The sequence below is a fragment of the Camelina sativa genome, chromosome 16, assembly GCF_030686135.1.
Source record: "Camelina sativa cultivar CO46 ecotype springtype chromosome 16, ASM3068613v1".
Lineage (NCBI taxonomy): Eukaryota > Viridiplantae > Streptophyta > Magnoliopsida > Brassicales > Brassicaceae > Camelina > Camelina sativa.
The window spans coordinates 6,921,889-6,934,673 of NC_141895.1; the positions used below are offsets into that span (position 1 = coordinate 6,921,889).

Here is a 12,785-nt window from a genome sequence, read left to right on the forward strand (position 1 = left end):
TATGACTATTTTGTGACTGTTTTGAATAGTCGTTAAAATTTGGTCGCAAAATTTATTGGTCCCGATATAGTCACAAAATACTGACCACTATGTGACCTCATTTTATGTCTTAAATTTGCGACTACATTAAGATCAATATGTAGTCATATATTCCTGACCCTTTTGCGACAAACTACATAAAAAAAAGTAAAAAAAAAATATAAAAATTTATACAAGAAAATGAAATTAAAAGTAGTTTTTATTTCTTTCGTAAATTCATTATATATATACAATATATCTATATAACTATATCTATAGATTGGCAACTGCCGGAGATGTATTATTACAGCGACGGAGAACAAAACGGTGGCGGCGACCGGAGTGCCAGAGATGCGACTGTGCAGAAATCGAGATGTATTGATGGTGAACTGGCAGAAGATTCGAAATGTAGTGGTGGTGGTAAACGGTGCGAGCAACCACCATCATCTCCGACATCGTTGACACTGGGATCTTCAGATCCACCACCTCTGACGTCGTCGTTGACAATAGGGTCTTCAGATTCAACACCTCTGAAGTCGTTGTTGACACTGATTCTTCAGATCTGTGGTTGAGACCTAAAGTACAAATCAAATAAATAATTAAAACACATAGAATTTCTCCAGATCTATTCTCAGCAACGATGGGTTCAGAAACAGATTAAGAACGGAGAGAGAAAAAGAGACAAACTTGTTTCCACCGTCTACACTGACGCGGTTGCTGTATTAGATCCGACGGCCGGTATAGAAACCACGTTTAACTCTGCTCCTTTGGTATCTTCAGAGGAGAAGGCGACAAAGAGAGAAGATGAGGAAAAGAGAGAAAACAAAAATTGATTTTCTTTAGAAAGAAAGGGAAAGACACGATGAGTAGAAGGGAAGGAGAAAAGAAGATGATTTCTGTCCGTTGGATTGACTTCATCAATGGTGGATAATAAACTAATGACAATCTTTGCCATTTAAGAATAGCCAATGAGAAATTTTCCCCTTTTTTCTTTGATAAATTTTGGTAATTTGATTTCATTTTATGTTATAATTTAGATATTGGGGGTATGGATTTATAAAGTATTAGAATTGATTTAGATTTAAATTTTGATCTATTAGATTTCAATTAGATTTATAAAGAAAACATTTTGGTTTTTTTTAAAGTGATGGATTTCTGTTTTTAATATATATATATATATATATAAGAGTTACATTATTCGAGTTTTATAATTATGATTAAAATAAAAAATGACTAGCAAAAATTGGTAACAAGCATTCAAAAGCACTTATAGTCCAAACTTATTATACATATAAAATTTTAAGTTGAAGGGCCACAAAGATTTACAAATGATTTTACAACTCAGATTAGAATTCTCAATGTAATTAGAAATTACATAAAAATCACAAATATTACATAAAAATCACATGTAACACTTATACATGTTATATATGTAAGTTGCAAATATATTTTCTAAACATTGGAAATTAAAGTGTTTTGGGTATTAGAATGATTGAGTGTCTAAAATAGTTCATATCTATGTAGAAACAAATAACTTAACATATTTTACAATTCTTTATTGTTGAATATATAAATAAATTCGTTAGGCCTTGGTAAAAAGTAGCAAATTCGTCACAATCTCATGTGTTAGTAGCAAAGTGGTGGCAAACTAGTCGCAAATATGTGACCGTATTAGTACAATAGTCGCAAAGTGTAACTGTTTTGTGACCTTATTCTATGAATCACAAACTTATACATATCAAATTTTAAGTTTAAGGGCCACAAAATTTTGCAAATGATTTTACAAGCACTCATATTAAGAATTATAACTACTATCTATGAGTGTAATAAGTAAAAACTTGATATAGTAAGTAAAGTTAGAAATTACAAAACAATCACAAACAAGATATAGAAATCACATGTAATACTTATACATGTTATGTAAGTTGCAAATATTTTTTCCTAAACATTTGAAATTATATTTCTTTTTGATATAATGATGATTCATTGTCTAGAGTGATTCATACCAATGTAGAAATAAATACATTCACAAATTTTATAATTCTTTATTGTTGAATATACATAAACAATTATTAGAAGTTAGTAAAAAGAAGCAAATTCGTCACAATCTCAGGTGTTAGTAGCAAAGTAATCACAAAATAGTCACAAATAATTAACAAAATAGTCTCAAAATGTGACCGTTTTGCGACACTATTTTGTGAGACAAACAAAAAAAAATTAAAGCCTCCAAAAAGAAAAAGAAAAAATATATGATTCGGCAATCACTCGTAGAATTATAAAAAATATTTCTTAAATTAATGAGTAAAAAATTGATATAAAGAAAATACCTAAAGTCACAAATAAGTAGCAAATTTGGGACTACTTTTGTGACTGAAACTCCCGACCATAAAAAGCGTCTCTAATTCGTCACAATTTACGATTATTTTAGGATTACAATGATATAGTCTTATAATAGTCTTATAATAGTCACAAATATGAGACGATTTGGAGACTACAACTGTTTGTAGTAATTTTGGGACTGTTTTGCAACCATTGTTTATGTAGTCTTCTATTAGTTATAAATTCGTCCCAAAAACGTTACAATTATTTGTGACCAAAAAAAGAGTCATAAACTGTAGTCTCAAACTGCATGTTTTCTTGTAGTGTTGGCGTCGACATAAATGGGATTAATGGATACAAGATGGGAAACCATTGTTCCATTTATTGTTATGGCATTGATGGAGGCATGTACCATTGCACTCACCATCTTGGCTAAGACCGCGTTGACGGGTGGCATGAGCCCTTTTGTATTTATCGTCTACACCAACGCTCTTGGCTCTATCCTTCTCCTCCCTTACTCTTTATACTTCCATAGAGATGAAAGGTACTTAAAGTGTCTATCTTTCTATATATATAATCCCCACACACACGATTCGATCGACATATGTCTTTCTAAATTTAAGATATGATGATATATATGTTATATTTCACATGCAGGGACGATGAACCGTTCCTCACGAAGCCTTCCCTTGTTCGTATCTTCCTTCTTGGTTTTACAGGGTTAGTTTAAAATCTCTATATCATTCTTTATCTATTTATATAAGATATACTGATTCCTATTTCTCTCCCGATTCTGATCAAAACTACATATATTTTTGATATTGTACTAATTTTTTTTGTAATAAGATTAATTATACTAGAGTTTAAATTGTTTAATTAATTATCGTCTTGAACAGGGTGTTTTTGTTCCAAAATATGGCATTTTTGGGGCTAAGTTATAGCTCTCCAATTGTGGTATGTGCAATGGGCTTGCAGTCACCTGCTTTCTCCTTCTTGCTCTCTCTTGCTCTTGGGTAAACTATTAACCTCTCTAAAATTTCAGCTTTTGTTTCTATTATTCTTTAATGACTGAATGATAACTAACACTTTTTTCTATAATTTTAAAATATTTGGAATATAACTAAATAGGGAAGGAGGGTTAAGATGGGAGAGTAAGATAACCAAAGGAAGAGTGATAGGCACGTTGATATGCTTCACAGGAGCCTTTGTCGAAGTTATTTACTTAGGCCCTTTTATTAGACCTTCTCCTTCTTCATCCCCAAACTCCAACTTCCTCACTACAGTCTCACACTACTTGACTTTCTTCAAGAACTCTGACAATTGGGCTCTCGGGTCTCTTCTTCTTGCATGTGCAACACTCTCGATCTCCATCTGGAATATCATACAGGTAATCAAAATCACGTTCAATATACATATTATTTCGAATCAACTTATCGCTTGTAGATGAGTCGGCTCTCGACTTACATAAAGATTCTTATGAGGATATATACAAGTTTCCATTTCTAATTTTTTTTGCGGTTTCCGTTTATCAGTTGGATACAGTCCAGAAATATCCTCAAGTGATGAAAGTGGTGTCTGCATATAGTTTAGCTGGGACACTCCAATGTGCAATCTTCTCAGCGTTCATGGAGCCAGACCTAAGTGAATGGAAACTCAAACTTAACATGGACCTATACCTCATTATTGCCACGGTATACATATTGTTTGATCATATATTATACTTACTATTACATACATGTTTCCTTAGTCTCTAGGGCTGTATAAATAATGTTTTTGATTTCTGATTTATAGGGAGTATTTGGGAGCATAATCAGAACAAGTGTTCAAGTGAAGTGCTCAAAAATGAAGGGCCCTTATTATGTGCCATTGTTTAAGCCATTTGGGATCCTCTGGGCTTCCATTTTTGGCACAAGCTTCTTTGTCAATAGTCTTCACTATGGAAGGTATACATAATCCTAGAAGTTATATATACCGAATGAAATATGGCTTGTTTGATATGATTTTAATTCCAATTCAAAATAGTTTATAATCAGTTATTTCTTTTCAAAAATTTGGTATAGAAATTTACGTTTTGGTTTAGTTTTTCGGATACGGTTCTGATTTGTAATTTAAAGCAAAATTGAATTTGGCTCAATTTCATATACATATTCAATATGATTTTGATAAGTTTGTGATGTCGTTAAACTTCTTGTGAACAGTGTGTTAGGAGCTGCAATAGCTGGAACTGGATATCTATTGATAATGTGGAGTCAAAATCAAAGAGAAGATCACAAGGAAACCGTGGAGAAAAACGATAATCATCTATTGGATTCAGATGAACAGACAACTCCACTTTTGCTAGGAAATGGTGATTTTGATCAAGTTTAATTCAAAACGGTTGGTTTCAAGATAATTTTTAGTTGTATTATAAATTAAGGGTAAGTGAATGGAAGGAACTAAAGCAAACAACAAAAAGGGTGTGAGCCAAAACAAATATAATATCAAAGTCTTGTAACATTTATTTTAATGAGAGGAATGTGTCAAAGTCTGTAAAAGGTATTATAATTTTTCTCTTCTTGTTTTGCATGCCTCTTATTTTCTCCTCTTGTTTGCTTAGTGTGGATCATAAAGGCAAAATAAGCCATAAGATCTAGTCTTCAGTTTACTTTCGAAAGACGAGGTTCGATTTATTAAAACGTAACCCTAAAATAGTAACAATTTAGAATTTTCCTCCATTTTTGTGTTGTTTTTTTGTTTCTTTACTTCTGCACTAGAATTTATTATAGAAGTTCCTCATTTTATATGTTGGTCTACAATTTTATGGGTATATAATTTTAAATGATGAACTTTAGTGGTTTTTTGTTTTGTTTTAAGTTTTTAACATATATTTACAGGTTTTAATTCAGTTAGTAATAGAGACAATACTTACACAAACCTTTAGAGTAGTACATCTGTACATGTAGCAATCATGAACGTACATGATACAAACATATTTCTGAAAGATTCATTGATGGATTAACGTATTGCTATTGGGTTTTTTTTTTTTTTTTTTTTTTTTTTTTTTTTTTTTTTTTTTTTTTTAAGAATAACTGCTTTTGACAAAAATATACTATATTTCTTTTTTATTTATAAAAAAAAATTAAAGTTTTAAGCGGTGATGGGTTAATTAAGTAATTAAAACAACGAACTTAGGAAGAATTCTAAACTAAATAAAAAGCCTTTGAAAAATGACAACCCCATCATTCCATTTACTTAATGTGGTTCCAAACTTCCAATTTACAAATTATAATACTAAGATTTAAGAAAGAGTATTCAATATTCTATAATCTTAATAGAGAAGAGTGTGACGATGAAGGTACAAGTGGGAAGATGCGTCTAGCCGTCTAGGGATTGCTTCGACTTTACGTAATGCTAAAAAATGTAAAGGAGTGTAAAACGAGTGTTTTTTTTTTTTTTTTTCCTTTTTTAACTCTCAGTTTTGAAATTTGTGATTGTTTAATTTGGATTTGAGATTTTTCTTTGCTCAACTAATTCAGTAATTAACCTAGAAATATCTAAATTCTTAAAATAAGACTAGGAAAACGTAATAGATGTTTTATATTTTTCTTCCCCCATCCGACTACCCTAGCAAATTCTTATTAAGCCAAAACGTTTTTGTAATAGTGATAACTTATCTCCACAACTCCATTTGGTGATGCTCAAACTTAGGACTAAGGACCACTCTTCTCTTGGAGGCATTAAATAGTAGAGCATACATGTTGGTGTAATATCTTTTCACTAACGAAAATGGAGTAAAAGTGGAGTACTAGCGTATATAACTTGACTCTAGATATGTCAAATGGAGTAATCCGCTCCATCCAATCTACTTAATAGCGGATTAATATATTTTAAGGTTGAGCTCACGAGTTCGAATAGAATTATATCTTAGTCTGCGGTATTCTCCAACTCAAACAAGTTTTTTTTTTTTTTTTTTTTTTTTTTTTTTTTTTTTTTAAATCAGAAATTTGTTTGTATTTGTAATTAACTAATTATAATTTACCTATTTGTTTGAGAACTAATCTATTTATATTATATTCACAAAAATTTTAAAAGCAAGTTGAACTGGCTTTTTTTTCCTCTTCCTCTTCACATTGACGCTTTTGGTTAAAAGGGTTCCGTGTTCTCCAAGTGGTTCTTTCTTCTCAAAAGTCATTTTTTTTATTAACTTAAAACGCGCAAATATCAACCTTTTTTGACGTTCTTGCTTACATTGACGGTTTCTTACATAAATTCCCCGACAAATGTCTTTCTCTTTTTCTATCTTACCTCTTCTTTCTCACTCTCATTTCCTAAACCCTTTTTCACTTTCGGTGCCTTCATTGGTTTGCATCTTCTCTTCCTTAGTCTCCTACAACACTCACTTTAGTCCTTCGTAAATTCTCTGTTTTGCTTTTGGGTTTTCAGCATTACTTGGTGATGCTTGGAACAACAGTTCTCATCCCAACATATTTAGTTCCACAGATGGGTGGCGGAAACGTTAGTCTTTCTTCTCAGACAAGTCAATTCAAAGATGTAACATTATTGAAAAGCTCTGTATTTAATAAATATGTTTTTGTCTTTGTACTTTGTGTTTCATTTGTTGTAGGAGGAGAAGGCAAAGATGGTTCAAACATTACTTTTTGTTTCTGGACTTAACACTTTCTTACAAAGTTTCCTTGGGACTCGTCTTCCCGCCGTCATTGGAGCTTCTTACTCTTATGTACCAACCACGCTTTCCATCGTCTTGGCTAGTCGGTACAGCGACATTTTGGATCCTCAGGAGGTTAGTGAATAAAGAACTAAGAATCTATCTGTTTTTATGTCAGAATTTTTCATTAATAGAGGAAAAAATTGCAGAAATTTAAGAGAATCATGCGAGGAATCCAGGGTGCTCTTATCGTTGCTTCGATTCTTCAGATCGTTGTTGGCTTCAGCGGGCTTTGGCGCAATGTAGTTAGGTTAGCTTAGCTAAGAACATTCATTCATAGAAAACCAACTGACTCTCTTCTGCTACTTTCTAATGATTGTTTTTACTTTTCTTTAGGCTCTTGAGTCCTCTCTCTGCCGTTCCTCTGGTAGCACTAGCCGGATTTGGACTTTATGAGCATGGTTTCCCTCTGGTGTGTATTGCTTTACTTGATCTCTCTATAACATATTCTTTGAGTACTGACTTGTTCTGTTCTGTCTCTGACAGCTAGCCAAATGCATTGAGATTGGACTGCCTGAGATCATACTTCTACTCATATTCTCACAGGTTAGAGCTCAGCGACCAAGCTCTTCTTGTTATTTCAAAAGAGATCGTAACCTGATCCATCTCTATGGTTTCTTTTTCTAGTACATTCCTCATCTCATGAGAGGAGAAAGACAAGTCTTCCATCGATTTGCTGTGATTTTCTCTGTGGTTATTGTATGGATTTACGCGCACCTACTCACCGTTGGTGGAGCCTATAAGAACACAGGAATCAACACTCAAACAAGTTGCAGAACAGATCGTTCTGGTCTCATTGGTGGTGCTCCATGGTTAGAGAAATTTATCTTTGTGCATACTCTAGGCTACATAATTTTTAGTACAAATTCAGAATGGTTCTTGATAATTTTCAGGATAAGAGTACCTTACCCTTTTCAGTGGGGACCTCCAACATTTCATGCTGGTGAAGCTTTCGCTATGATGGCTGTTTCATTTGTTTCACTTGTCGAGGTTTGAATTTATCTATATTGCAACAACACATAACACTTTGTTCATAGCGTGTATTCTTGTTCTTATTGCTTGTGATTCATGGAAAACAGTCCACAGGGACTTACATTGCTGTTTCAAGGTTTGCGAGTGCAACTCCACCACCACCTTCTGTTCTCAGCCGTGGAATCGGTTGGCAGGGTGTTGGAGTTCTTCTCTGTGGATTATTTGGAGCAGGAACTGGAGCATCTGTATCAGTGTAAGACCGTTTTCTCTATGAACTGAAAACAACGGTCTTTACTGCACAATCTAATGGTTAGTTTGATGATATTGCAGAGAAAACGCCGGTTTGTTAGCGCTGACACGCGTTGGTAGCAGAAGGGTAGTTCAAATATCAGCTGGTTTCATGATCTTCTTCTCTGTTCTTGGTAAATTTGGAGCCATCTTTGCATCAATTCCAGCTCCGATCGTCGCAGCATTACATTGCTTGTTCTTTGCATACGTTGGTAGGTTTCTTGAAATGCCTTCAGTTTTGTTCAAAACAGCTATGTTTTTTAGACTGACAAATATAAACCAATAAATTTGCAGGTACTGGTGGTCTAAGTTTACTTCAGTTCTGTAATCTCAACAGCTTCAGAACTAAATTCATCCTCGGATTCTCGGTCTTCATGGGCTTATCGATACCACAGTACTTCAACGAGTATACAGCTGTTAACAAGTATGGACCAGTTCACACACACGCAAGATGGGTAAAAAACTAAACAAGAATCTTAAATCTTTTTGATATCTTCTTTCTATGATAAGTTTATAATTTTTTTTTGCAGTTCAATGACATGATCAATGTTCCATTCTCTTCTGAAGCCTTTGTGGCTGGCATTTTGGCATTCTTTCTTGATGTAACATTGTCATCTAAAGACAGTGCCACGAGGAAAGACCGAGGCATGTTTTGGTGGGATCGTTTCATGTCGTTCAAATCGGATACAAGAAGTGAAGAGTTTTACTCTTTGCCTTTCAATCTCAACAAGTATTTTCCCTCAGTGTGATAATTGAAAAAAGATGCCAAAAAGATTTCATTGGCTTTGACCCTGACTCCTACTATTTATATCACATTTTGTATCTATCAACTCTGTTTTTTCAAACTGCGTCCCGTTCACTTCTTTTGATAATGTTCTTCTCTGTGGTGGTTTCCCCTTTGGTGTAGCGAACATGCACAGCTTGCCATTTCATTTAGATGTGTATTTAACATGTTTCCCTAGCTTGATTCTTTTGTTTTTAATGTTGTTTATAGAGTTGACTCGTGTATTGGGCTGTCAATGTGAGCCGGAACCCACATACTTGAGTGTAAAAAACATTGTCTTCTTATTGGGTTAACCCTCTATTATCTTCCCCTTCATAATTTTTTTCTTCTAAAAACAGTGTCACACCAACAAAATGATGGTAGATATGACATTTCTCATTCCTTTCTTCTCTTATACAGTTGTATACATTGGTTTGAAGTCAAGATTTTTATTGATTCTTCTCTAGTTTTCGTGGTTGATTCTCATCTTTTTTTTTTAACTAAAAGGTTTTTGGACTGAATCCCGTTTATTTTCTCAGCCCCAAAACTAGAGTAGGTTGATGCTCTTTTCATATATACATAATTGTGGATTTGTCAACCATTTAGTAAATAACAAATCGTTTTTTTTACTTTGCTTCCTTTGTTTAAGAACATGAAACCATGATTTTACCTTTCCGATGCTATAGATTAAAGATTGGCTTAGAAAGATTCAAACTTCAACTCTCGTCATCAATCACTCACTTAAAAATCTCTCCATCGTGTGTGTTTCAAATTATGTTGCACGAAAGCTTCATTTAAAGTCCGCTTTCCGCTTTGAAACCAGATTCGTAATTGGAAATTCTCCAAACCTTTTGGAATCTCGCTTATGTGTCACTTCCGAAAAATCATCATTGGAAACTCGTTGGAAGCTTACGCTTCTCTTTTCGAAGTTTGTGTTTCCATTTTTCATACTTGATATTACAAATAAATAAATAAACTGATCGAATTGATTGTTTATAATTTTCTTATACAAACAAAATCCTAAAAGTTAATTTTATGATTTATTCATTTTTTAATACAGAAATTTGTAATGCTTTATTAAAGATATTTAGGAATGTAAGAATGATATAAAAATTTATGTAAAATGATGGAAAGTAATTAAATAAGTTTATTAATTTTTGAGAGGTAAGGAATTTGATGATTTTCTCTTTACATCACAAAATAACCTATTTGATTATTTTTTGCTTTAAAAAACCCCAGAGAGAGGAGTTGAACCTCTGAACTTGTGGTTAACAGCCACACGCTCTAACCAACTGAGCTACCCAAGCTGTTAATAACCTATTTGATTTATATTTTATCATTTTTAGTTGAGTTATCTAAAACTTTTATAATTATGTGATTTACTAAAAATATTTAAATGGCTTTATGTTTAATATTATATATATAAATATTTTCTATATGCTTTTAAAGCATATCCGTTTTCAAGACTTTTTTTTATAAAAACAACTTCCATGTTTCGCTTCCGCGTACCATTTTTGATTCTATGCAACATAGATTTCAAGCAGATCCAGCTCAAAACATTATTGGACTATGTGATGTATTGAATTTTTTAAAAAAGTTTTACCCTAAATATTTAACATTTTTAAATTGAACCCTATAATACTATTACTTAACACTTTAGGGCCTTAAAATACAAAAAAAAAACAAAATTACTAGAAAATGAGGCCATGCATTTGCAAACTTTAGAGTATGCCCTACACTTGAGAGCATTTGCGCACTTTAGAGTATTCTGTGTTATCTTTTCCTTAATAACTTTTTTTCCTTCTAAAAACATTGTCACACCTACAGAATGATGGTAGATATGACCTTTCTCATTTCCCTTCCTCTCTTATAGAGTTGTATACACTGGTTTGAAGTCAAGATTTTTATTGGTCCTTCTCTAGTTTTCGTGGTTGATTCTCATCTTTTTTTTTTTAACTAAAAGGTTTTTGGACTGATTCCCGTTTATTTCCTCAGCCCCAAAACTAGAGTACGTTGATGCTCTCTTCATATATACATAATTGTGGATTTTCAACCATTTAATAAATAACAAAGCGTTTTTTTTTTGTTTTTTACTTTGCTTCCTTTGTTTAAGAACATGAAACCATGATTTTACCTTTCTGATGCTATAGATTAAAGATTGGCTTAGAAAGATTCAAACTTCAACTCTCGTCATCAATCTCTCTCTTTAAAATCTCTCCATCGTGTGTTTTTCAAGCTACGTTGCACGAAAGCTTCATTTAAAGTCCGCTTTCCGCTTTGAAACCAGATTCGTAATTGGAAATTCTCCAAACCTTTTGGAATCTCGCTTATGTGTCACTTCCGAAAAATCATCATTGGAAACTCGTTGGAAGCTTACGCTTCTCTTTTCGAAGCTTGTGTTTCCATTTTTCATACTTGATATTACAAATAAATAAATAAACTGATCGAATTGATTGTTTACAATTTTCTTATACAAACAAAATCCTAAAAGTTAATTTTATGATTTATTCATTTTTTAATACGGAAATTTGTAATGCTTTATTAAAGATATTTAGGAATGTAACAATGATATAAAAATTTATGTAAAATGTTGGAAAGTAATTAAATAAGTTTATTAATTTTGAGGGGTAAGGAATTTGATGATTTTCTCTTTACATCACAAAATAACCTATTTGATTACTTTTTTGCTTTAAAAAACGCCAGAGAGAGGAGTCGAACCTCTGACCTTGTGGTTAACAGCCACACGCTCTAACCAACTGAGCTACTCAAGCTGTTAATAACCTATTTGATTTATATTTTATTATTTTTAGTTGAGTTATCTAAAACTTTTATAATTATGTGATTTACTAGAAATATTTAAATGACTTTATGTTTAATATTATATATATAAATATTTTCTATATGCTTTTAAAGCATATCCATTTTCAAGACTTTTTTTTTTTAGAAAAACAACTTCCACGTTTCTCTTCCGCGTACCATTTTTGATTCTATGCAACATAGATTTCAAGCAGATCCGGCTCAAACATTATTGGACTATGTGCTGTATTGAATTTTTTTTAAAAGTTTTACTTCAAATATTTAACATTTTTACATTGAACCCTATAATACTATTACTTAACATTTTAGGGCCTTAAAATACAAAAAAAAACAACAAAATTACTAGAAAATGAGGCCATGCATTTGAACACTTTAGAGTATGCCCTACACTTTAGAGCATTTGCGCACTTTAGAGTATTCTCTGTTATCTTTTCCTTCTAAAAACATTGTCACACCTAGAGAATGATGGTAGATATGACCTTTCTCATTTCCCGTCCGTGAGGATCCCACCAAAGCGCCTTGCACTTCTAATAGGCCATGAACTAGATCCGAATCATTCTCTATTCGTTTTGGACTAGAAAATAAATTAATGATTAGATAAAATGAAAAGAGTTGTATACACTGGATTGAAGACAAGATTTTTATTGGTCCTTCTCTAGTTTTCGTGGTTGATTCTCATCTTTTTTTTTAACTAAAAGTATTTTGGACTGAATCTCGTTTATTTCCTCAGCCCCAAAACTAGAGTAGGTTGATGCTCTTTTCAAATATACATTATTGTGGATTTGTCAACCATTTAGTAAATAACAAATCGTTTTTTTTTTACTTTGCTTCCTTTGTTTAAGAACATGAAACAATGATTTTACCTTCCGGATGCTATAGATCAAAGATTGGCTTAGAAAGATT

At 32.5% G+C, this 12,785-nt stretch overlaps 2 protein-coding genes, 1 long non-coding RNA gene and 1 other non-coding gene across 4 annotated transcripts; 2 read left to right on the forward strand and 2 right to left on the reverse strand.

The window, feature by feature from the left end:
• Positions 1–220: 220 nt before the first annotated feature.
• LOC147925206 (uncharacterized) lies at positions 221–920 on the reverse strand. Its single transcript, XR_015585436.1, has 2 exons — positions 706–920; positions 221–593 (listed from the first exon to the last, which is right to left on the reverse strand). It is a non-coding gene; the product is annotated as an uncharacterized LOC147925206 (long non-coding RNA).
• Positions 921–2,669: 1,749 nt separating this feature from the next.
• On the forward strand, positions 2,670–4,896 carry LOC104750110 (WAT1-related protein At1g60050-like). Its single transcript, XM_010471857.2, has 7 exons — positions 2,670–2,881; positions 2,995–3,057; positions 3,234–3,350; positions 3,466–3,724; positions 3,870–4,028; positions 4,129–4,280; positions 4,536–4,896. Exons 1-7 carry the CDS (start codon positions 2,679–2,681, stop codon positions 4,702–4,704), a joined length of 1,122 nt encoding a protein of 373 aa, XP_010470159.1. The 5' UTR covers positions 2,670–2,678; the 3' UTR covers positions 4,705–4,896.
• Positions 4,897–6,598: 1,702 nt separating this feature from the next.
• On the forward strand, positions 6,599–9,421 carry LOC104750111 (nucleobase-ascorbate transporter 7). The gene is made up of 11 exons (XM_087490241.1): positions 6,599–6,831; positions 6,941–7,117; positions 7,192–7,292; positions 7,379–7,454; positions 7,529–7,588; positions 7,670–7,854; positions 7,936–8,032; positions 8,122–8,267; positions 8,345–8,514; positions 8,597–8,757; positions 8,833–9,421. Exons 1-11 carry the CDS (start codon positions 6,772–6,774, stop codon positions 9,049–9,051), a joined length of 1,452 nt encoding a protein of 483 aa, XP_087346367.1. The 5' UTR covers positions 6,599–6,771; the 3' UTR covers positions 9,052–9,421.
• A 2,341-nt stretch (positions 9,422–11,762) lies between these two features.
• On the reverse strand, positions 11,763–11,836 carry TRNAN-GUU (transfer RNA asparagine (anticodon GUU)). Its single transcript has one exon. It is a non-coding gene; the product is annotated as a tRNA-Asn (tRNA).
• Between the last annotated feature and the right edge of the window lie 949 nt (positions 11,837–12,785).

What these genes read in the sequence shown, in the direction of transcription:
- LOC104750110 (XM_010471857.2), top strand. Translation starts at nt 2,679, where the DNA reads ATGGGATTAATGGATACAAGATGGGAAACCATTGTTCCATTTATTGTT. An exon ending in TTCCTTCTTGGTTTTACAGG is followed by an intron (nt 3,058 to 3,233) that starts GTTAGTTTAAAA and finishes CGTCTTGAACAG; the next exon opens with GGTGTTTTTGTTCCAAAATA. An exon ending in TTGCTCTCTCTTGCTCTTGG is followed by an intron (nt 3,351 to 3,465) that starts GTAAACTATTAA and finishes ATAACTAAATAG; the next exon opens with GGAAGGAGGGTTAAGATGGG.
- LOC104750111 (XM_087490241.1), top strand. Translation starts at nt 6,772, where the DNA reads ATGCTTGGAACAACAGTTCTCATCCCAACATATTTAGTTCCACAGATG. An exon ending in CACAGATGGGTGGCGGAAAC is followed by an intron (nt 6,832 to 6,940) that starts GTTAGTCTTTCT and finishes CATTTGTTGTAG; the next exon opens with GAGGAGAAGGCAAAGATGGT. An exon ending in CTTTGGCGCAATGTAGTTAG is followed by an intron (nt 7,293 to 7,378) that starts GTTAGCTTAGCT and finishes ACTTTTCTTTAG; the next exon opens with GCTCTTGAGTCCTCTCTCTG.